Source organism: Arachis hypogaea, chromosome 16, assembly GCF_003086295.3.
Source record: "Arachis hypogaea cultivar Tifrunner chromosome 16, arahy.Tifrunner.gnm2.J5K5, whole genome shotgun sequence".
Taxonomy (NCBI): Eukaryota; Viridiplantae; Streptophyta; class Magnoliopsida; order Fabales; family Fabaceae; genus Arachis; species Arachis hypogaea.
This window is the reverse complement of record NC_092051.1, coordinates 137,126,810-137,152,407: the sequence shown is the minus strand read 5'-3', so window position 1 is coordinate 137,152,407 and position 25,598 is coordinate 137,126,810. Positions and strand designations below refer to the sequence as shown.

Below are 25,598 nucleotides of genomic sequence, written 5' to 3'. Positions count from 1 at the left end.
TAACCAGACAGAATATGAAGCACTTATAGCTGGTCTCAAGTTAGCTCAAACCCTCATGATAACACACCTAAATGTCAAATGTGATTTACTATTGGTGGTACAACAGGTAACAGATAATTTTCAAGTAAGATATACACTATTAGAAAACTATTTATCTATTATTAATAACCTTAGCTCTTGCTTTTTGAAATTTGAAATCTCCCACATGCCTCAGGAGCAAAACTGCTGAGTTAACATTTTATCCAAACTAGCAACTATTAGAAGTCAAACTCATTTACCGAGCTTATCACAACTAGCACTGGATGAACCCAGTGTTACATTAATAGCTCTTTTGAGTATTACACAGGAGATAGATTCACGAAACCCATTCATCACATATCTGCAAGTTGAAAAAATATTAGAGGATATCAAGAACAAACGTAAATTCAAGAGACAGTCCAACTTCTTCACCTTGATTGGAGACGAGTATACAAATGAGGTTTTACAAGACCCTTATTAAAATGCTTAAGCAAGGCCGACGCTAAACTCGCCATTGATGAAGTCAATGAAAGGGTATATGGTCACATAAGGGTAGAAGCCTAGCATAAGAAATACTTAGAGCAGGATATTACTGGCCTACAATACAAAGGGATTGCATGAACAAGGTCAGATATTGTGATCATTGCTAACGTCACACCCCCATCATTCACAATCTGGCCGAGCAGTTACACACATTGGAGGTAAGCTGACCCTTTAGTAAGTGGGGGCTGGATAGCCTCGATCCTTTTCCACTAGCACCAAGTCAGGTTAAATTCTTAATTGTTGTTATAGATTACTTTACAAAATGGATAGAGACTATATCTTTAGCAAAAATCAATTCTAAAAAGATGATCTCTTTTGTTTGGAAAAACATAATATGTAGATTCAGTATACCTCACTCCATTATCACTGATAATGGTCGACAATTCATTGATAAGAATTTCACAAGTTTTTTACAAAATTTTAAAATCACACATCAATTTTTATCTATAGAGCACCCTCAGACTAATGGACTAGATGAGGCTACCAATAAGGTTATATTGCAGGCATTACAAAAAAAAAATAGATGATTCCAAGGGACAATGGGCCGAGCTCATTCCTAAAATTTTATGGATATATAACACAACAGAACATTCATCAACAAAAAAGATTCCTTTTAGACTAGCATATGATTGTGATGCCATGATACCGGTTGACGTCTCACATCAGTCTGGCTGAATAAACATCCTCAATGGCGAAGCGAATTACGAGCTAAGAGCCACCGAGTTGGACTCAATAGAAGAAATCCAAGACCAGGCGCTGATTCAACAACGCATAACGCAACTAGCTATAGCTCAGAAATACAATAAAAAGATCAAGTCGAGGTCATTCCATGAAGGAGACCTCGTCCTCAGAAAAACAGAGGAAGCACGAAAACCACATGGTCACAGAAAGCTCAGTGCCAATTGAGAAGACCCATTCTGAATATCAAAAGTTATCAGATGAGGAACATACAAATTACAAACATTGCAAGGCAATAATCTACCAAGTACATGGAACATTTCTTCTTTAAAAATGTATTATAGCTAAGTCAGAACAAGGTACTGTACTCTTTTTTATACTGTCTGAATTTTATCTTTAAGTCGGGTTTTGCCAGGAGAGGTTTTAACGAGGCACACCTCTGCCCTTCAACATTGAAGGATCCTCATCAATATAATAATTCTTAATTCTTCAATTCTCACTACTATTTTCCATTACTTTTTAACCGACTTATAAGTCGACCAATGCAAAGCACGCCGAATATAATGGCAACTAACAAATCACTTCCTATTCTTTTACATTTCTCAAAACATTCACTACTATCTCCGTTAAATCAGTCCACAGTAATATTAATCCAGCCGGTTCCTTTTTTGGCAATACATTCCAAAAAGCAATCATACAGACTAAGGGAAACAACTTACCAAAAACAAAAGTACGAATCATACTAAAAACATGCACATTCAAATATTTCATATACTAACATTGTCTTGCGAACATAGCAACCATATTATAATTAACCGAGCTATACCTAGGACATCAACCTACCAAACTATAAGCAAACAATATCAAACAAACTTTTCCAAAAAACAAAAAGCAAAATTCGTTACATAAAACAACTATCATGGAGGACTAATATTCTCATCCTCGCCCTCCTATTCCTGATCATCATCATCCATCACCATCAGCTCTCCATTCACAACAATCTTACACGAGTCCATAGCAACCACATCCATGTCAGGAGCAAGGAACTTAACCTACTCCATAGCTTTCTCAAACTCGCTAGCAAACATCTCCAAGCCATCGCTATCTTTGCTATATTTCAGGATCTTTTTTTCAAGGTTTAACACCATCATTCTAGCTGCTAAACTCGTCCTCTTTTTATCAAGCTTCTTCTCTTTATCCTCAGCCAGTTTTCACTTCTCCTCCAACGATTTCACCTCATTTTCTTTCAAGCTAACTTGCTCTAATGTATCCCGAAGCTTATTACCCTTCTCTACATTTTCTTGCATTACTTGTTCTGTACTTGCCTTGTCAAAAAAATCCCTTGGATGCTTCATCTCATGAGTTTGACTAATAGACATTAACCGAGATCCCATCACCTACACAATTACCATAACAATTTATTAAAAATAGCACAAAACGACAATGACCAATTAATTCAATACTCCTAGTTACCTACAAATATTGCGCCACCTTAACATCACCAACATTGTGAACCAGTTCCACATTAGAAGGATTCTGACCATATTCATCGTCCATAAGCAGAAATGAAAAATGCCCACTCCACACGGAAGTGATATCCTCATTCTCTCTATAGCCATGAAGTTTCACCTAGTTCTTTGTAAAATTTTTAACCTCATCCAAATCCAAATCTTTATTATCAAACTTGGTTTTCGTTAAGTTGATCACCTCCTCAACTCCTTATTAGCAGTAACCTCAATTTTCCTCTTCTTATAGTTCACCTTCTTTCAAGGTGTAGGTTTGTCGACCTCAACACCTCCTTCCAGCTTAACATTATTTGCAGACCCTTCCTTTTTCACATTTTTGGCCTTGAAAAAGGCACGAAGGCTATTAATAGTACCTTGGGGGCTTTCTCACCTACACATAAACACAAATAACATAAGTATATACAAACAGCCAAAACCAACATCTTCGAACAATGATCTACATTACACAAATTCCTAAATACTTAGTAATCGAATCTCTATCAATTTTTCACTCAAGTAATTAATAACCTAGTGGTCATGATATTATTTACCAAGAATTTCACAACTATTTTGTTCCTATACTGCATCATCTCCATACCAAGAATCTGCTTAGGGGAAGGGTGCCAATACAAGGAAAATTTCTCAACCAAATTTTCATCCACAAAAAAGGGAAACTCATCCTCACATGACCTTACTTTAATGTACATCACCTTAAAATTCTTAAAAGATGACCTATACAAACTGAATATAGTTCGGTTAGGGACCCTGGCTAAGTTTAACCAAAGCCCCTTTTTCACACCTTTGGTCTAGAACAACACGAAAAATACCTCTAACAAAGCCTCAATGTCCAGATACTCCATCAAAATCTCAAAACTCCTCACAAATGTGCAAGAGTTAGGATGCAATTGAGATGTTGCATACATCATTTGTGTCAACACAGCATGTTCACACTGCGTAAACGAAAATCTAACACCTAACTCAACCAATACACAACTATATATAAAGAAAAACTCACACCCATCATCCCTGTGGAACACACGATCAGACACAGAACAAGGCAAAAACTCAAGTTTTACAACCTCACCCTCCCTAACCCAACAAGAATAGCCTAACTGAGCCACACTAGTTTCATAATAAAAAACAGAGACCTACTCTTTCACCAATTCAGCAACCTATGAAAATGAATCTTTTGAGTCCTAAATGAACTCCTCTTAAACGATAATTTTGTCCTTTCCCTTTTTCGTGTTTCTCTTCTTTTTTACTTTTCCTTTTGCCTTCACCATTTTTTCAAACTATACCAAACCTAAACTCACACACAAAATCTTTACAGTAATAAAAGAAAACAACTAACCTTTCTTACTCATCTTCGAATTTAGTTCCAAAAAATGAAACACTTATTTTTAACCCAAACCTTTACCACTAAACAACGTCTTCATCAACCCTTAACATACGTGCGTAAATACACGATCAGGATCCCAGACCCTTTAGTTGCAAAATAATCTAAACTGTTCAAAACAAAATAAAAATAAAATAGTAATTCTACTCTTATAACAAAAAGTAACCGATCGCCGTATCCTTGGTAATTGTAAAAGGTGCCATAATAAGCATTTTATTACAAAATATCTAATAAAAAAAATTAAAAATCTAAATTTATTACAAATCTTCTGTAATATCTTCTCACCCTTATTCCAATTAAAACAGATTGAGCTTGGGGGATTATACTTTATATTATAAATATGTCGATTTAAAGCTCGAGCCTTGCGAAAAAAGCTCAACCTGTTTCTATAAAGCAGTCCACAGGTCAAGTTTGGGGGTTGTGATCCATTCTATATAACTCGCCCGCAAAACCTATATATCAGCATGATAACAGAAAACAAAGGAGAAATCCAAAATCAAGTGCATAATTCTGTTACTGAAGATAATGCGTCTTCAGAAGAAATCTCCATAGAATCACCTAGAAAATAGGTCAACCAAGTACCCGTACGATAGCACGTTCGAACTCAAAAAGTCTATAAAGAAAAAAATCCCTAAACTAAAGAAGATACGCTATTTATTCTGAATTGTAATATACTCATCTCACTCTCTTTCTGACTTGAGCATTAGAGTGCTTTTATAGGCACTCACCGCTGCCGTTCTTAGAAAGCCGATGTATACCTCATTTAGCCCAAACAGAAATGAATTTAACTTTGGATCGTACAAGCTATACTTCTCCCAAGACTTACTATGCAGGAACAAAAAGGTTATCGAATATCTATTAAGTATTAACCCACCAAGCCATCGGTCTTAAGTAGTACAAAGTAAAAATCTCAAGTCACTTTTTTTATGGTATGGGATTTTTAAAAAAGGAAAAATGATGTGAAAAGAGAAAGTGATTATAAGATTACTGCTCAGTGGATTAATACCTTAACAAAAATGGCGAACATTTATATGCTGTTGTATTCATGTAAAGTCAATAATTAAAAATTGTTAAATGATAATTTAGTCAAATTTATCAAATTAATTGACAACTTTTAAATATCAACTTCATATGAAACCATTGCATGAATTTCTATCTAAAAAAATACTCATAACGAAAAATTAATAAATTTTCTTGGATTCAATGATTATACATTTTCATATATATATGAAATATAGAATATAGAAAATATCGATAAATTTTTTCATCTTTACGTAAATTAGAAATTAAGGTATTTTTTTATTTAAAAAAGTGTATTGGTTAGGCCAATAATAATTAATAACAATGAGGAGCAATAAAATTTGATACATTAAAACAAAAAGTTATAGAAAAATAATTTTTAAGTAGTTAATATTAATTAATTTTTTAATTATAAAATTATTTTATTTAAACTTCATTTTTAGAAAATCTAGGATTTACATTTAATATTTAAGGTATAAAATAAAAAATTTATAATTTAGCATCTAAATTTTAAAATAAAAATATTAATTGATATTGAATTTGACATCATTTAATTTTAGACATTACAATATCACACATTTACTTAAAATACACTCGTTACAATATTTAAAAGTTTTCATCCATTATTTTACCTTGCCAAATTTTAAACCCAAGTACACCTATATTAAAAAATATTATGATTTGCCACTTCAGTTAAGGTTTCAGCTGCCTCGAGCCTTTACACTATGTTTGCTTTAAGAAAAAAAATAAGAGAAGAGAAAAAAAATGGAAAAAGAATGAATGAAAAAATAAAAAATCAAAAAAATTTTATGTGGATCCCATAAAAATTATTTTCTATCCATTATAAACAAAAAAACAAAGAAAAAAGTGTTATTTTTTTTATGACTAAAAAGTGTTATCTTTTGTGTATTTACAATGTTACTCATAGTTATATTATTATTAATAATTATCAATCTAAATTTAGTTTTAATATGTTATTATAATAGAGATTCACATTTAAATATGGGTAAAAAACAAAAATAAGCCAAGGAAGAAAATAATTTACGTGAATAAGCCAAAACAAAAATTGCTTCATGAATCCACTAATGCACGTTTATATGTAGTTCGAACCAACTTGGTTCGAACTCCATTTCTACATAATTCGAACCAGCTTGGTTCGAATTATACACAAATACAGGCACACACATAATTCGAACCAGCTTAGTTCGAATTACACAGAAACACACGCACACACTAATTCGAACCAGCTTGGTTCGAATTACACACACAATAATTCATGGTATAATTCGAATTATGCTGTTAAAAAATTAATAATTTATTAAAAAAATTTATTAAAAAAATTAATAATTTAAAAATTAAAAAATATATATTTTATTTCATACGTTAAAAAAAAGCTAACAAAATATTTAATTACGAGACTTCTTTAAAATATTAATGAGCTATCAATTCGAATTCCATACAATACTTTTCTGTCCATTTTTAATAGTTCATGAATATTTTTTAATAATTTTTTTTAAATTATACTACAAAAAAATATTTTATCCTATGCAAAACAATTTAAAAAAAATAGCTTAAAAAATGTTAGGAGTACTATAAAAATTTGTAATGTTATAATAACTTAGGTAAATATATGCATGTACTTAAATTTTAAATAAAATACTCTACATAGTCAATAATAATTTAGAAATGAAAGAAAATATTTTATTCCATACAAAATAATTAAAAAATATATTTTATTCTATACAAAATAATTTTAAAAAATGGCTTAAAAGATGTTATGAGTACTATAAAAGTTTGTAATATTCTAGTGATTTAGGTAAATACATGATAAGAATATTTTTTCTTTAATTTCTAAATTATTAGTGACTATGTGGAGTATTTCTTTAATGTCCTAAGTCATTAGGACATTACAAATTTTTATAGTACTTCTAACATCTTTTAAGCCATTTTTTAAATTATTTTGCATAGAATAAAATATTTTTTTGTGGTATAATTTAAATAAATTTATTAAAAAATATTCATGAGCTATCAAGAATGGGCAGAAGAGTATTGTATAGAATTCGAATTGCTCACCATATAATTTGAATCAGAGTAATTCGAACTTCCCTATGCGTAATTCGAATCATGTAATATCTCACCATATAATTTAAATAATTTTATTAAAAAATTATCATGAATATTTTTTAATAAATTTATTTAAATTATACCACAAAAAAATATTTTATTTTATGCAAAATAATTTAAAAAATGGCTTAAAAGATGTTAGAAGTACTATAAAAATTTGTAATGTCCTAATGACTTAGGACATTAAAGAAATACTCCACATAGTCACTAATAATTTAGAAATTAAAGAAAAAAATATTTTTATCATGTATTTATCTAAATCATTAGAATATTACAAACTTTTATAGTACTCATAACATCTTTTAAGCCATTTTTAAAATTATTTTGTATAGAATAAAATATATTTTTTAATTATTTTGTATGGAATAAAATATTTTCTTTCATTTCTAAATTATTATTGACTATGTAGAGTATTTTATTTAAAATTTAAGTACATGCATGTATTTACCTAAGTTATTATAACATTACAAATTTTTATAGTACTCCTAACATTTTTTAAACCATTTTTTTTAAATTGTTTTGCATAGGATAAAATATTTTTTGTAGTATAATTTAAAAAAATTTATTAAAAAATATTCATGAACTATTAAAAATGGACAGAAAAGTATTGTATGAAATTCAAATTGATAGCTCATTAATATTTTAAAGAAGTCTCGTAATTAAATATTTTGTTAGCTTTTTTTAACGTATGAAATAAAATATATATATTTTTTATTTTTAAATTATTAATTTTTTTAATAAATTTTTTTAATAAATTATTAATTTTTTAATAGCATAATTCGAATTATACCATGAATTATTGTGTGTGTAATTCGAACCAAGCTGGTTCGAATTAGTGTGTGCGTGTGTTTGTGTGTAATTCGAACCAAGCTGGTTCGAATTATGTGTGTGCCTGTATTTGTGTATAATTCGAACCAAGCTGGTTCGAATTATGTAGAAATGGAGTTCGAACCAAGCTGGTTCGAACTACATATAAACGTGCATTAGTGGATTCATGAAGCAATTTTCGTTTTGGCTTATTTACGTAAATTATTTTTTCCTTTGACTTATTTTTGTTTTTTATCCTTTAAACATTATATATGTATTAGATAAATAATTTAAATTAAATATATAAAATTATAATATTTTGTAATATTTATAAAATGCAATAAAATATAAATAAATAAATAAAAATATTTATACTTTATTTTATTATAAAAATATTAATGTAATTTTATGATTTTTTTATTATTTTCTATTATCCAAACAAAAATTTTTTTATTTTATTTTTTCTATTCAGCTAAATAATATACAAATAATTGTATTTTTTATTATTTTTTTTCATTTTTTTTAATTTTCTTTTCTGTATCTAAAGTCTAAACAAAGTCTTATTTTTTATTAAATTACTCTTTCACCTTAACCCATGACAACAATAAAAAAGTCTCGTGACCCACAAATTTAATCTAACAAAATATATAAATTCAATTATAATTTTAGTCTTTATTATCTTATCTTATCTTTTCTTTATCTTATCTTTAGTTGTGGTTAACTTTTTGGTCATAGCTTTCAGGAGGTTTGAACTTTTTGGTATTTCAGGAGATTTGATTGGAGCCAAGCTCCCTAGGACTGGCTCTGTTTAGTTTTTGTCCTATTTTTGGGCTTTAGACCTCTTTGCTCATAAAAAAAACTAACTCGTATTTATATTTGCATCCTTAATTTATGCATATAATAATTTATTGACCAATAACGAAAGGGATTGCAGTGAGAATCTGGCTGGAGCTGGGTTCTTCAGTCTTTACACTACTAGTAACTGCCGTTTCTACACAGAAAAAATTTCCGGCCATCCTGAAAAAGGTTTAATTCGCTATACTGTCACCGGTCGGCGAGGATGACGGCGCCGCTGACAGAGCTAGATGACGATACGGTGCGCAGCATGTCCATAGCGGCGGTTTTCTCCGACTTCGTAAGCATTTACTCTCCCAGTTCGTTCCTTCCCTTCAAATTTAGCTTTTAAAACATTACCCTAGGATTGTTAGAAACTTAGGATTGTTCTCTCAGCGATGCATAGCAGTGTTCTTCTTGTTCTTGCCGTAAAAAAAGTTTTTAGGGCCAATTTAACGATTTCTTCAAATAAATTGGTTCTTGACCTGAGTGCCATGAACGTTTTGATCTTAGGGTCTCTTTTGTTCTTTTTTGTTTTAAACAAAAAATCAGCTTTTCTTTTTTTAACAGAAAAAATCCGTTGAGTAGCTTGATTAAAATCAGTTTAGCTTTTTACAACTAAATAAAAAATCAAATTGTAAAAGCGCTTTTTAAATAATTAGAAACAAATGCACCGTAAGCCTTCTTTCCCTTTTAAACATACATTACCTTGCTTTCTTCCTTTATAAGTATGAAAACTCTGGAAGTTTGTGAAATGGAATCTTTTGTTGTTTACACGCTCACAATTTTCTTTTTAATCACAATTTCTTCTAGAGCCGTGGAAGAAGTTATCAGTTTCTGATGATATCTTTGGTTCTTGGTATGGGGTTAAAGGCCTCATTCTTAAGCTGTGTTTATGTTTAGTGTAATTGCCATGAAATTTTCAGGGTGGGAAAATAAATTCTCTTGATTTCCATCGCAAAGATGATTTACTTGTCACAGCAAGTGAGGATGACTCAGTGCGACTATATGACATTGCCAATGCTAAGTGAGTCTACTGCTACAACATGGAAGTTAATCTCAGTAGGATAGAATTGAATAGCTTTTCCAATACACTATCAATGTATAAAAACTTATGTTTTCTATTAAAACATACTATTTGTAGTATCCTTAACTAGTGTCCTCAGGGCATTTGTTAGCAAGACTCTTGTTAATGAAGGGTTCTTTTTCTTCTATTTTACTTAAATAATTTCTCAATTATTGTCTTTAATTTTGTATCATTTGCTGCTTCATTAATGGATAATTGTTCTTCGCATTTAGGCATGTATAAAACATTTGCTATGAATTACAGGTTGTTGAAGACCACTTATCATAAGAAACATGGTGCTGATCGCATTTGTTTTACTCATCATCCAAACTCTGTTATATGTTCTTCTAAGTACAATTTGGAGAGTACTGGAGGTGAGCTTCTCCATACAATGATATTGATTTTTTGCTATTTATAATGAAAATGAATTATGAAAATGACTACAACTAATGAGTAATGACACCCACCCTTCCTTGTCCAGAATCATTGCGGTATTTATCAATGTATGACAACCGATGCTTACGCTACTTCAAAGGACATAAACAGAGGTGTGAAGCTTTTTTATCTTCTGAATTAAAATTAGAACAAGGCTAAAATTAAAACTATTGATGGGTTACCTGTCCATAGGTCAAACAAGGCAATCCCAAAATTTGCATCACATTTGTTCTATAATACTTCTTTTGCTTTTGATGTGTGGTACGCTTGGTTTGGTATTTTTGATGAATGTTGGATGTGTTCTATCTCTTGGAGAGTTTCTTTAGCATTCACTTCCTTCATTTTGGGAGTAATAAAGAGGCTAAACTTCTATAGCAATTATTGCAATCCATGCTGCAATGTGATATATTTGGCTGGGCAAATCTCTAATATCGTTAAAGGGGAACTTTGTGAGAAATCATTTGATTTGGTATAAGACTAGCACACTTGCATCAAGCTCACAGTGTTTCTTGGGGTGTATGTAAATGATTTGTTGAGGGATTGGAATATTGAGTTTTTCTGTTTTGTTTATTCTGTCTGTTTCTGTATTAGTAGGACTTCCTCCCCATTTTCTGTAAATTCTACATTTTAGTATTAATAACTTTCCCCCCTTAAAATAGTAATGTTATGTGTGCTCTCTGTCTCTTCCTATCTTTTTCTTTTCTCTTTTTAATACTAGTTTCTTTGTTGTACATGAGTGTTTGCTGATCCTTTTCTTCTATGACTTGTTTTATAGAGTTGTTTCTCTCTGCATGTCTCCAATCAATGATAGCTTCATGTCTGGTTCTCTGGACCACAGTGTTAGAATATGGGATCTTCGTGTAAATGCCTGCCAGGTTGGTAGTGTTTATTTTGTTGTTGGGGATCAGGGATGACTGTGATATAACATAATTGTCTTTCAAAGTTCTATTGAAGCAATTGCTCAATTCCTAGTTATATTGGTGCAGAGGGTATACAGTGTGTTCTAGTATGAGAATACTAATTACTCTTCACAAATTAAGTTTATTTTTGTACATATTCTTCTTTTCAGAGTGGGTAAATAGTGTTTTGGTCCTAAGGTTTAGACTGAAAATCAAAATGGTCCCCAACCTTTTATATTGTCAAAAGCATCCCTAATGTTACACAGAAATTTTTAAAAAGTGGTCCTTCTGTTAAGCGTAGTTAATTTTTGGATGGATATATCCTTAGTTGTAGTTAGCTGTGAGAGAAAGAGAAAAAGAGGAAGGGGGGGGGGGGGGGGAAGTAAACAAAGAGGGGAAGAGATAACGAGAGACAGAGAACGAAGAGAGATAGAGGACCGCCTGGAGGAGAAGGGAAGAGGAAGAGAGGGGATCACAGAGAAGAAAGACAGAGGGCAACAGTGAGAGAGGAGAGGTAACATGGGAAGAGAGATAGAGATTGCTGTAACTCGTGAGAGGAAGAGGAAGAAGGCGACAGTGGAGAGAGGAACCACCTTGTCTCCTGTTCTCCACCTCCACACTGCTGCTGCTTGGCTTTTTGTCCTGCTTTTGTTTGGCTAGCCACCTCCACCACACCCCCATTATTGCCTCGCCTCCGCTGTGTTGCTGTTGTCGTCATGTTCTGTTCCTCCATGCTCTATTTTGCTGGCTCTGCTCATCCCTTGTGCTGCCACGGCTGCCTTGACTTTCTGCTGCTCCATATCGACATTGTCTTTTGCCCGTGTCTGGCGCCGTTGACGATGGTGGTTGCTGTTGATTTTGTTGTTGCTACTGTTGACGTGGACTTACCTTGCTCCGGCCTCTGTTGCTCCCACTGTTCTGCTGAGTTGTGGCTGCTACTGATTGGCTGTGCTGTCAAGCCGCTGTTCTCTCTCTTTCCCTCTTCTTTCTTTTGTTTATTTATTTTTTCCCACAGTTAACTGCCAAAGGACAAATCCATCCTAAAATTAATGTCACTTAATGGTAGGACCAATTTAGAAAATTTCATGTATTGTCAGAGACATTTTTGACGATGAAAATAGGTTGGAGACTATTTGATTTTTAACCCAAAGACTAAAACAGTATTTTATCCTTTCAGAATATACTTAATAATATATCAATTAGTAACAGATTAGCTTTGAGTTCTTTGAGTTTACACATTTCATCAAGGGTTAATAAAAAAATGAAAAACAATGGAAAGAGTGACAAAATGATTTATTCTCACTGTTATAGTTCTCAGGGAATCTTACGTCTACGCGGTAGGCCTGCTGTTGCCTATGACCAACAGGGCCTGGTCTTTTCTGTAGCAATGGAAGGGGGAGCTATCAAATTGTTTGATTCACGTTCATATGATAAGGTGAATCTTTCTCTAGACTTAGATTTGCTTTCCGTGAATTAATTTCACAAGTTTGACATTTCCATTGGTATTGTAGGGTCCCTTCGACACCTTTTTGGTTGGCGGTGATACAGCTGAGGTTTGTGATATCAAATTCAGCAATGATGGCAAATCAATGCTTCTGACTACCACTAATAATAATATCTACGTTCTTGATGCATATGGAGGAGAAAAGGTTTCTTTCTCTGATAATGAAGTCTTCTGAATTATTTATTCAATGCCTTTGTTCGAAATATGCCGAAGCTGATTGCTTTTTAACTTGTACAGCGCTGTGGGTTTAGTTTGGAACCATCTCCTGGTACCACAATAGAGGCTACATTTACCCCAGATGGGAAGTATGCTGTGGCAGGTACACCATTTGCATAAAATTTTGCCTTTTACCTTTTATTCTTGCCGTATATCACTTCCTAGCTTTTATTTTTAGCTTTTGATATGCACAAAACCCATTGGAACCTTATTATTGTGGTGAACTACTGATATGCTTTGGGCTTTTACTAGTAGTACCAGAATTCAACTCAATTATAGATATTAATGAAGTATTAGTGCTGAGTAATTGTCTTCTTTGTTAGAAATAAAGAAAATATCTCCTTTCATCCCTTTTACATCTTAAAATACGATATCATCTCTCACATAGTAACATAGAATATTAACAAATATCCCACATGATCTCTTGGTGTTGGTTCTTTATTCCATTTCACAATTTCTTTCCATCATCTTGACCTGGTATTGGAATAAACCATCATCTATGACTTGTACCATGACTAATCCTGCTGCAAGTTCCCAAATTTTCAAACTGTATTGTTCAATATACTCAATTCAAGATATTGAAACCTATCTTCTTCAACCAGCCGCGGCACTTTCCCTCTAATGTATCTTTTTGTTGCTGGTCAGTGATATTTTGTTATAATAATTTTCACTAAATTAACCATCATTGTTGACCAGCTATCTGCCAATAGGGTCATCATATGGAACCTCACTCATGCTTTAGTGCGTGGCCCTTCTCGGTTTGGTCTCAACAGTTACAAGTTCCAGTTAGAGTACTGGGTCATACCCACCGTCTTTTACCAAGTCCCATACTGATTTTATTTCGACAGTCCCAGTTTTAGCAGTAATATTGAATGTTGGTAAGCACATTAGTCATTGAATTAGAGATGAGGAACATTTCATGCAATTCTGGTTATTTGTTCAACCAAAGTGCCAAAGGAAGGATAAAAGTATCTGTCTTTTTAATTTAATTTAATTTAATTTAATTTAATTTTTTAAAAATACTGTATGGTCTAGTGAAATGGTAGAACATATAACTAAGAAGTAAAGGAATGGTCGGGATTAACTACGTAAATACGTAATCAGTATCTGAATGGCTATGGCATTTTCCTCTAGAACCTTAGTCTATGGCATTAAGTGATGCCTTTGCGTCCTATCACAAATAATGTTTACAACTTTACATGCATTCCATTGAAATTATAAGCCTTCTTGATGGTTTCATCAATAGTCTTTCTTGATCTCCTTCCCCTTCTTTGGCTCTACCTATTGGGCTTTCCACCATTCGATTTACTTCTCTGCCTATTTCTGCATTGATTTTGATGATGGACATAAGGTATTTCTTTGTGTAACTAATGGGATGGTATAATATCCTACTCTCACCTGTATAAGTAAGAATTTGGATGTCATTTGCTAAATTTACATTGCATGCTTGTAAAACTTGTCTTTAAACTTCTGATGTATTTTCTTTGTTGAGTCCCCAACTAGGATTAATGTCATTTGGAAAAAAGTAGAGAAGACTTGCATTATTGCATTAGTTCATGAATATATTCAGTAACCATTCTAGATCATGTTCAAAAGATAGAGGCTTAAGTGGATCCTTGATATAGGGAAGGCTTCAATAGCCTCATGTTTTGTTCTAACAATTGTTATAACTCCGTAAAAGACATATCTTGGATTGCCAGAATATAGGCAATAGGAACTCCTTTAATCTTGAAAGCCTTCCACAGTATCCTTATTTGGGTCCCTACGTTATACTTATTAACAATCCCAAAACCATATGCAAGTGTTTTATATGAAGTCATGTTATTGTTATCCATCATGCTTGTCTGTTTCAAAAGTTACGCTTATAGTAAAACCAAATCTGTAGTATAGTATTGAGTATTGATTGTTCTTTGAATGAAATTATAGGAGTTGATGATTTGTATAAGTTGGAGTTTAATCCTAAGTGGACATGGATTTAATGTGATAGTTTGATTGTATTTTAATTTCACGATCTACTGTAAGGTAACCAGTTGGTAACTTTTATTCTTTCAAATTTCGGGTGTCCTGTATGCAATACAGCAACAGTAATCAAATTTCGTTTTTCTTTAGGCCTTTTTTTGCTTTTTTTTTTTTTTTTCATTTTATTTTAAATTACAACATCTAATAAGACCACCTGTGAAGGTAGGCATTGATGATTCATTCTTGTAGTGGTGTTTTTGTGTTTTAACTCTTCTGCTTGACTGCTTGAATCTTTCATCGTTTTCTTCGTTCATATTAATATATAATCACTAATGATGGATATAAAATCTGCTTAATTTTGCAAATCTTAAGGTTCGGGAGGTGGAACCATGCATGCTTGGAATATTGAGACCAGAAATGAGGTAATCATCCCTTTTGGGTTCGCACTACTCTTCAATTTTTAATAGTAATGTGATTCTATAGTTGAATAGGTCATAACTAAATAATAAGATCCATGATTGGTTGGAGTAACAATTTTTCGTTCTGGTATATGACTAGACTAGCCTGTGGTTCTCTATGCAGGTTGCATGTTGGAGCAGCCACATTGGCGTACCTTCGTGCTTGAAATGGGCCCCTCGCAGGGCTATGTTTGCTGCAGCCTCTTCTGTTCTTACCTTTTGGATACCTAATAATAATGGTAATGGTTCAAATCCGAGAGCTGAGTATGGTGGAACTGACGCTGAACCTGGACCTCAGTCCCAACCATTCGTTCATTGACAACTGAGGTTTCTCTAAAACCTACGGTTTCGATGCACGAAGAAATCAGTCAAAGCATTTTCTTGGCCAACTTCGCAGATTATGGGAATGTTTTCAATTGTAAATTCCTTAGTAGAATGTTCTTTTTAGGAAAAAAGCACACTTGATACTCCTGAAGTTATTTTGTAATTTTGTTTCACTATCACTCCAACCAAATGTTTTCAAATGAATTCAGCTTAATCATTCTGTTAAAAATTGACAGATGATGGTTAGTTTGTCTTTTTTTTCCCACAAATTTTCATTGTTACCCCATGTCAACCTCTATCCCTTCACCACCTTCCTTCTACACAACCATCTCTCTTGCTGCCAACACTATACCCTTCAATCTCCCACCAATCATAAACCACCTGACACAACCTCCACCCACACCACCGCTCAACCTCAATCACCAACATTGTTTGCACCTCCACGGCTCTACTATCACAGTAGCACCACCACTACCTTCAACGCAACTATAAGTAGAACCCTATTGGTTTGTGAAGTCGGAACATCGTTACGGGTTGAACCCTATTTTTAGCAAAGACGATGATGTTAGTGTTCTTTCTTTGATTTTCTTTGAAGAGTTTCTTGAATTTTGGGTTGATTTTGTTTGGAAAGTTTGCTTTGGTAAATTTGATGGTGGTGGAGGCTTGTGGTGATGGGGGTGGTTGTTTGTGGTGTTGGTGGTGGAGGAGGAGAGATTGAAGGAAGGGAAGAGAAATGTATTGGATGATGAAGAGGTGGGAATGTCGCAACAATGCCAAATTTAGAGGAAAATAATTTGACTCTTGAAATATAATGAGTAAGAATAATGGAGAAGAGAAGATAATTTTGCTGCATTTGAATAAACAACGACTATACGTTCATCAGTAGTCATTTTGTTGTGAGAATTTTGTTACATACCTCATTTGTAATTGGTGGAAACTCAGGTAAATTTAGTCAAATTATTTAAATTATTTTATGGATCTCAGCTATTAATTTCATGAGAGCCATCAACTTCACATCAATAATTGATAGCCATCAACTTCATACTGCACGTGAATTTTCATTTTTGTAATTTCTCGTATTTATAGGTATTTCTCGTATTTATAGGTAATTTTATCGTTATTGCTACTATTTTTGCAGGTATTGGGTGGAAAATTTCATTCTGTCCCATTTACCCAGGCTTGGTGTGCAAATACATTACATTTAATATTGAAATTTATTTTTGTCAGTTTAAATTCTAAATCTTAATTAAAATTTAGTTTTGTCATTTTAATAAAAAAAGCCCATTGCTCACCTCAGGGGAGGAGTTAGTTTTGCAGCATGAACTTATTGATCATTGGGCGTTTTTATTTAACCAAGTAGTGCTCTGATAAAATCTGAACTGTCCGGAGAAGGTAAAAAGTGCTATGATAAAATCTTAACTATCATGGAAAAAATGTGCTTTGATAAAATTATGTTAGATGTATATAAAAAATATAATAAAATAATTAAACACCACCACGTATGTTAAGTGGACGTTGCATTTTTGTTGATAAAATCGACTACTGTTTATCTATTATGATAGAATCTATTATGATAGAATTATCAAATAATACTCGCTCCAATTTAAGAAAGAATGAATGAAATTTTGGAGTTCCTCTTATTTATTCGTTTATATTATGTATTTATGTGCCTATGTATGCTATGTATGTGTTGTATGATCCTTATCAAATATCATAAAGAAGACGGAAAATGCACCAGTGTTAAATTACCATTTTATAACGATTTTCCGGTATTGAAAGTATGAAACATGAACACTTCTTCATTATTGCACTTGACAGAAAACACTCGCATTGAAATTAAACAATTGAAGTGAACCAAACCTACATGCATACTGACACACAAACAAAGCTGGTAGCAGCACCTCTTTATGACGAACAAACCACTTCTCTGACCAAAAAAAGAAAAATCACTTCTCTCATTAAAAAAGCAAATCAACAAGAACATAAACAAACCAAACCGCTACCTACAAGATCATAGAAAGACACAAAATGCTCACAACTTCAACTACAAGGAGTACATCATTTATTTGCGTGTCACCATCAAAACCCATTAGACCCCTTTCATCCTTAAGCTTAAACCACTATTCTATCAAGTTCTCTTTGAATCCTGAGCCTTGGTCTGTATCTCTTGCCCAACTTCCTTGGTCTTCTGTCCTACATCCTTCGTCTTCTGTCCAACGTAACCGGCCACGTCAGCCATGCGGTGCTTTGCCATTTCCAGCTGCTCCGGCACCGATCCGTGGGTCTGCCGGATGTAATTCATGACCCACGAGAACGAAGACAGCCCCGTCAGCCCACATGCACCTGACGTCAAGAACCCCGCCACCGAGAGCCCAACGACAATGGTGGCTGGAACTATGACAGGGCTGAAGAGGATGAAAAGCGGGGTGGTCACCGCCAGCCCAAGCAGGGTTCCGGCAAGGGCAAGCCCCGCGAACAATAGCAACGTGCCGCCGATAGGGAGTCCAGTGATGACGGCGATAACCTTAGATGTTGACGGGCCTCTGTCGGCATAGCGGTTAGTTCCGGCAGCGGTGTCGCCGAAACGGCCAGCTGTGGTGTGGACTTGGACAGTGTGTGGTTGGGTACGGTCAGTCATGGCTGATGGTTGCAGGAAGCTCCCTTTTCTTCCTTATGTTTCTTTTACTCTGAATGAAGCAGGTTTCAGGGAGAAGAGGTAAAGAGAAGGAATGATATTTAATTTGGTTTGTGTATGCATGTGACGTGGAGTGTGTGAGAGTATGTGTTTCTTATAGAAAAGTTGGGTTGCAAGGTGGGTGACACGTAGGTGCGAGTTGTTGAGTAAGGGCTTTGCATGGTTAACAGGTTTCAGTGTGAGTGGCCTCAGTCAATTGCAAAAGAGTACAAAACTACAAACTTACAAAGTAGTGATTCATTCACATGAGTGCATGGCTACATACTTGAGATCAGGCTTCGCTTTGGTGTGCCATTTTCTCGAGGTTTACGCCAATACAACTAATATAAGTATAGTTGTTCTCTTCTTTTGTAAATAATTTAATTAATTCAAACTTATCACATTTTAATTTATTATTTATAAATATACAATAAAAAATAATATACTTTGTATATTTATCAAACTTAAATGTTATAATTATCTGTGTATGTAAGGTTATATGTTATTATTATCAATTAAAAGTATAAAATATACAATTTATGTATTAATATAAATAATCATAATTGAGAGAGATTAATTAGGAATCTATAAGTTCAACTTACTGAAACTCAAATTCTACTCATTTAATATATTAAACTATTTCATTTTAGTCTATAATAATAATAAAAACGGGCTTGCTATACATCTATGTAATCAAGTTGGTCCAAACCCAAAACAACTAATGCGCTTCCCAATCTCAATAAATAAACGTGACTTTCATGCGCCCCATACAAATGAAATGACTACTTCATTCGCGCTTCATTATGAAAAAACGTTCTTTCTTCTTCAATACACACGAAAACGTTCCGTCTTTTCGAATCTCTCTCAAAATCACTCAAACTTCAATCACATTCTCTGCAGAAACCACTACTAGAAAGGAATCAGAAGAAGATTTCGCAAGCAACAACCAGAAACAAACGAAAACAGCAACAAAGACTACCAAAGGTATGAAAAAATTACTATTCATCTGAAATCTTGCAATGTAGCATTTCGCTTAGTTGCATTTTAGTTTTACTGGTTTGCTTTGGTTCGTTTAGTAGATTGAACTATTGTGAATGATTTGTACAATATAACTAGGCCTTGGAATGAAATTTGTTGTTATTTTCATTCAATTTAGTGTAACTAGGGCTTTAAGATATACGTGCTTGTTCTTATTGGTGTGGATATTTAACTAGAGCTTTGTTACTATCTTCAGTACTTCTTTTGCATGCAAGAATACTATTCTTGTTGATTGAAAATTGATCATCATTTATTAACCACATGAACGTTTTTCAGTTCGGTGGCTTTTGTGATTTTGGTTCTACGCATGAATGAGTTTTGGTTCGGTAGGTTGTGGCATTTTAATTAACTTGATTAAGATATGCATGCTTGTGATTGTTGATGAATTGAATAAGTTTTGTTTAGGACAATTGAAATTAGAGACAACTCTTTCACTTTGATAAGCCATACTACTGTAAAATTGTCTCATTATATTGGATAGATTTCAGGACGAATGGTAGTTGACCTTGATACTTAAAGAAAGATATCAAGTTTCAGTAAGAGTTTTTAAAGAATCCAATCTGCGAATGTCATTTTCAAAGAACACCTAATTGATGAAATTTGAAAAACTTTTCTTTTGGAAGATGTTGATTTGATTAAGATATATGTGCTTGTTCTTATTTGTGTGGATAGTTTAACTACAACTTTGAAAATGATTGTTACTATCTTCAGTACTTCTTTTGCATGGAAGAATACTATTCTTGTTGATTGAAAGTTGATAATCATTTATTAACCACATGAACGTTTTTCGGTTCGGTACCCTTTGTGATTTTGGTTCTGTGCATGAACAATTTTCACTTCGGTGAGTTGTGGCATTTTAATTGACTTGATTAAGATATACATGCTTGTGCTTGTTGATGTATTCAATGAAGTATTGACCAAAATTTTTCATTACAGCAAAAAATACAACAAGAAAATGGCAACAATGAAGAAGAAAGCACATTATAACGTAAGGAGATTAAATATATTTATCCGCTTTCATTCGAAAAATATCTATTTTGTATTATAAATATATCCTCACATTCTATTTCAAAATGTGCAGAAAACACACTATTGCAGATGCCAAACAAAGGCAATATCAACAGTGTACATGCAAATGAGTCAAGAAAAGAAAGATATTGTGGAAGAAATAGGATTTGGTGCTCTGGCAAATGTTCCAAAAATGAATGTCTCTAATACACTGTTGAAAGAATTGCTTGATCGGTTTGATAAAGAGAAAGGATGCCTGAAAACTCTCCAGGGAAAAATATACATAACTCCTCGGAAAGTAGCAGCTGCCCTCGGCATAACCAACGGAGGTAATACATTTTCTATTTACTGCTTATTTTCAGTTCATTAGTGTGCAGAAAATTAACTGACCATTTTTTTACTGATTTTTACTATTAAAATATTGTAGAAAATCGTTTTCCTGAAAAGGTTGATTACAACAATCTAAATCCAGCAGACAAGGAATGTGCTTGATATGAGTGTAGAAGGGGAGGAGAACCAGAAAAATTTCAAGAGAACTTTTGTTGTCTTCATACAAAAGTGCTTCTTGCTCCCCACAACGGTAAGTGTGGCCTCCCCAATCCATAAGCCACCAATCTTTCATGTGGACAACATTCGAGAATGGGATTGGGCAAAGCATGTGCTCAACTTCTTGATGAAAGGAGTTGAAAACAAAAGAAAGGGGGAAGAAACAGCCTGTTGATGGCTGTGCTTTTGTATTAATGTTGATATATTTCCACGAAATCAAGTTCCCCTGCCCGTTTTCACCTGATGCTCCCCCTGCACCGTGGGTGACCCATTGGACAAGGCAAATGATGCTTGAACGGATTTCATCTGAAGCAACAAAACCATTGATAAATACTCTACTAAAATTTTCCCAAAAATTTACTTTCAAATGCTTTTAAAATACTCTACTAACTAAATAAACTTCTGTTTTAGGTTATAATAATTTATTTGTCCTACTTGCAATTGTTAGTTTGTTCATTTGAATGTTTCTGCATTAAGAAATATTTTTATTGATAATTAAATAGTTGTCATGTACTATTCACCATATGAACATTTTTCGGTTTGGTGGGATTGTTTCATTTGGTTCACCGGATTGTTAATGTGTTTTCTTGGTGATTAAATAATTGAGTCCTTGTTTCTCTTTTAGGAACTTCTGTATAGAAAGGAAAAAAAGAAAGAAAAAACAAAAACAAGTAACTTGGACAAGAAAGAAAAAGGAAAGAAAATAAAAAAGAAAATTGTCGGGACGGATTCTTCTTTGGAAGAGGAAAGACTATCCGAATCTAAATCCGAAAGCCAGTAAGTTTAATTTTCATATTGATTTCATTTAACTTGTATTTGCTTAAATATGTTCTTATGTATTGCAGAGAAGAAGAAATAAAAAAAAACCGGAACAAAAAAAAAGAAAACAACCACTGAAGGTGGTTAAAAAACAAATCAAATAAACAAAGCCTGTGCCGATAGATTCAGAGAGCACAAGCGAATCTGAAAGAGAATAAGTATTGCATAATTTCTGTGAGACGTTTTGTTGATTGCATATATATCAAGTTTTGTTTAGCAAATGATTTATTTTCGGTTCGGCGGGCTTCTAATTTTTGTGTTAGCCCTTTAATTTAGTTCGGTTCGGTGGTGTCTGTCAGTTTGGTTGACTTCATTGTTAGTGTCTTGTATCCAGTATAAATTCGATGTGTTTATCTGTTTTCCAGAGAAAATGAAATCGAAAAAACACCGATAATAAAAAGAAAATAATCGGAAAGGGTGGCAAAAACACCAGCCCAACCTGACAAGGAGTAAGTTTCTCGAATCATAAATTATCTTATTGATACTTACGTTCTAGATTCCTTGATACTTATTTTGTGAACTTTTAGAACTGAACAAGCAAAAGACAATGCTGCGGAAAGAAGAAAACGAGCATTGGAAATGATAAGAGAAAAAAGATCAAAGAAAACAAATGATGGAGCTCAGTCAGCAAACATTGCTCCAGATCAGTTTGACTCTCCAAAGGCACAAAATGAATTCTCTCAGACGTAAGATTTAGTTTATTATTCCCGAATTCTTTTTCTTTCTTTGCTTACTTTTACTACAACCTTTTTTAATTCCTTTAGATTCAATTACTAATATTTATTTATCTTTCTTAGAGTGCCAACTGTAAATCTGGATAGCGAGCAAATATTACAGACTCAAGGAAGCTCTACACCTTCTGTAAATGCCCGCGAGCAATACCAAGTAACTTGGTTCACTGCATATTGAACTTTCGATTCAGTGGTTGTCAAAAATGAATTTAATGCGTTTCTAGACCTCTGCTTTTAATCTTGGTTTCTAATTTTAATTTGTTATCTTTTTTTTAGGAAAACAACCCTGGAAAGCATGGTAAAATATTTAAAAAAAAAAATCTTCCCAAAAAAGACTTTTAAAACTCCATCAGTGTAAGTTAAAAATATGTATGTTACTCTTATAAATTTAAGTAATAATTTTTGTTTAATTAATCACAAGAAAAATGTGTTTAAATGTCACTAGAGCTACACCTGATTCTGAGCTACAAATTGTTGAGTTTTGACAAGAAACTCCTTCTCAACCTTTGGAAGTGTGAGTTTTTCAATGTGCAAATTTCTATTTTTCAAAACAAATTCTAATTATTCAACATTGACTTTATCCTTGTTTACATTTCTTAGACCTCCTCTTGCATTGTCGCTTCCAAGTTCAGTTCAGGAAGAGTTGATCAAGGATGACTTCATTTATGTCCCTCCACAAAAAGAAATACAATAAACATCTAATAGTAAGTAAGTTAATAAATATTTATTCACCACATGAATCTTGTTCAAAGTTTACTGCTTATACATGGTTTAATTATGATTCAGTTGAAACCAGAAATGAATTCAATGTATTCTTGTCTTTGGACTCTCTTCTATTTATTACAGCTGCCCTCAAGAACCCGAAAAGCAGGGTGTTACAGTGTCTCTTACGAGTTCTGTAATTGAAGACTTATTCAAAGATGACTATGTGTATGAAGTTTCTAATGAAGAGTTTCACATAAAAATTCTTTTTATTAATTTTAATGATATAGGATAATAATTCTGGGTTGTTATTGAACTGTTTTCTATTTAATGCAACAGCCCTACCAAAGAACAACAGCAACAATCCAAAGAACCTCCGGTGGCACACCAATCAGAACAAGAAGCATCTATTAATGTGTAAGCTTAAAATTCTTTAATATCACTTTTGTTTAATATAATTCAGGTTCACTATAAGTTTGGATTTAGGTTCTCTATAATGATTAATGTCATTTCTCTTAAATATCATTGTTAAAAATGATAACATTTTGCGATAATTATAGAAATGTTTACTGTTTAATGCAGCAGACCTCTGGAACAGCAAGAACAGCCCTGCGAAGAACCAACAGCACAGCAATCCGAACAAGAAGCACCTGTTAATGTGTAAGTTTTACTGCTTATATAAATCCTGATAATGTTTACTGCTTATACATGGTTTATTTATGGTTCAGTTGAAACCAGAAATTAATTCAATGTGTTGTTATTGTTGGACTCTCTTCTGTTTCTTATAGCTGCCCTCCAGAACTCGAAAAGCAGGATGTTACGGTGTTACTTACGAGTTCTATTATTGAAGAGTTCTTCAAAGATGACGATGTGTATGAAATTTCTGATGAAGAAGAACAACAACAATCCCAAGAACCTCCGATGGCATGGAAATCAGAACAAGAAACTCTAATCTTGTCATCATTTGATAGGTATGTTACTTTCTTTTCTTTAATATCATTTTTCTTTAATATCATTTCAGTTCACTATAAGTTTTTATTTAGATTCACTATTTGTTTAAATTTCGGTTCACTACAATGATTAAATATCATTTTTGTTTAATATCTTTGTTAAATATCTATCATCTTGCAGTGCTGCTCAACCTAGGAAACGGGAAGATGAAAGGCCTTCTTTTAACTTTGGGATAAGTCCACCAGCATCTCAACCAAGTCAGCCCTCTCAACTGAGTGTTTTACAACTTGAAATCCTGGAAGAGGTGGTGGTAGATGCTGGAGTGACAGCAGTATTAAACTTTGCTGAAGCAACAACTTTAGAACCAACCTTACCAGCTTCTGAAGTTTACAAAACCCCGGGGAAAAAGAAAAAAAAACCACAAATGAGTTTATTGAAAAGTGTTATCATTGGATGACACATGTGAAACATACAAAAGATGGTAGCAATGAATATGATACAATATTTGTCTTGAAACATGAGGCACTTTACGAGGGATTAAGAGAATATTTCATGTCTCTAATGCCCAAAGAACAAGTGCATGCCACGGTAAATTCTTTGCCAATTGCGTTAACGTTAATGATTTTTCTAAACAATCTTATATAGTATATTTTATAAATTTTTATCCTGTAGGTGGTTTGTACATACAACATGATTCTCAATGAAATAAAAGTTTGGTGGTATCAAGAACTAAAATACATTGTGCCGCTGGATATTGTGGTAAGCTAAATTTCTTATTCACTGCTGATTGCTGTTCGGTAGAGTGGGAATGTTAATATTGATTCACCTGATTGTTATGTGTTTTGTTGAGTTCTTTTGCATAAAGAAAACTTTTCTCATGATAATTGAATATTTTTCAAGTATTATTCAGCACATGAATTGTTTTCGGTTCGGTGCATGAATTGTGTTGGGTTCAGTGCAAATGTGATTTAACTGATATTCTTTTTGCAGAATTTTATGTTGGGAACACATAGCGAGTCCTACGTTGATAAAAGTACAAACAAGGCCTACCAGTTAGATATTGAACAGTATGCCCACCACCGACAGTTTCTTGACAAAAGAAAACTTGCATTACATCCATTTGTAAGTTGTAATTTCTAAAAATTCTTTGATAATTCTCTTGTTTGCCATTGTTTTGACTGAAATATTTTATTATTTTTCCAAACGTCAGCTATTTGTGCCAATTTGCAATGGAGCGCATTGGTGGTTGTGGATTGTCGATGTGAACAAAAAGAAATTCTATGTGCTTGACCCTATCAATAAGCTGCCAGAAAATATACCTGATTCGAGGAAGAAACTGAACA

The 25,598-nt window shown here is 33.1% G+C and overlaps 2 protein-coding genes across 2 annotated transcripts; one reads left to right on the top strand and one right to left on the bottom strand.

The window, feature by feature from the left end:
- Positions 1 to 8,818: 8,818 nt before the first annotated feature.
- Positions 8,819 to 16,015, top strand: LOC112755204 (protein ANTHESIS POMOTING FACTOR 1). The gene is made up of 10 exons (XM_025803147.2): positions 8,819 to 9,226; positions 9,852 to 9,952; positions 10,256 to 10,365; positions 10,473 to 10,539; positions 11,202 to 11,301; positions 12,644 to 12,760; positions 12,837 to 12,974; positions 13,067 to 13,148; positions 15,377 to 15,426; positions 15,587 to 16,015. The coding sequence occupies exons 1-10, from the start codon at positions 9,152 to 9,154 to the stop codon at positions 15,779 to 15,781; spliced, it is 1,035 nt and encodes a 344-aa protein (XP_025658932.1). The 5' UTR covers positions 8,819 to 9,151; the 3' UTR covers positions 15,782 to 16,015.
- Positions 16,016 to 17,518: 1,503 nt separating this feature from the next.
- LOC112755203 (P24 oleosin) lies at positions 17,519 to 18,546 on the bottom strand. The gene has a single exon (NM_001426608.1). It carries the CDS (start codon positions 18,422 to 18,424, stop codon positions 17,915 to 17,917), a length of 510 nt encoding a protein of 169 aa, NP_001413537.1. The 5' UTR covers positions 18,425 to 18,546; the 3' UTR covers positions 17,519 to 17,914.
- Positions 18,547 to 25,598: the final 7,052 nt, after the last annotated feature.

What these genes read in the sequence shown, in the direction of transcription:
- LOC112755204 (XM_025803147.2), top strand. Translation starts at nt 9,152, where the DNA reads ATGACGGCGCCGCTGACAGAGCTAGATGACGATACGGTGCGCAGCATG. An exon ending in TTCGTGTAAATGCCTGCCAG is followed by an intron (nt 11,302 to 12,643) that starts GTTGGTAGTGTT and finishes TATAGTTCTCAG; the next exon opens with GGAATCTTACGTCTACGCGG. An exon ending in ATTCACGTTCATATGATAAG is followed by an intron (nt 12,761 to 12,836) that starts GTGAATCTTTCT and finishes TTGGTATTGTAG; the next exon opens with GGTCCCTTCGACACCTTTTT.
- LOC112755203 (NM_001426608.1), bottom strand. Translation starts at nt 18,424, where the DNA reads ATGACTGACCGTACCCAACCACACACTGTCCAAGTCCACACCACAGCT.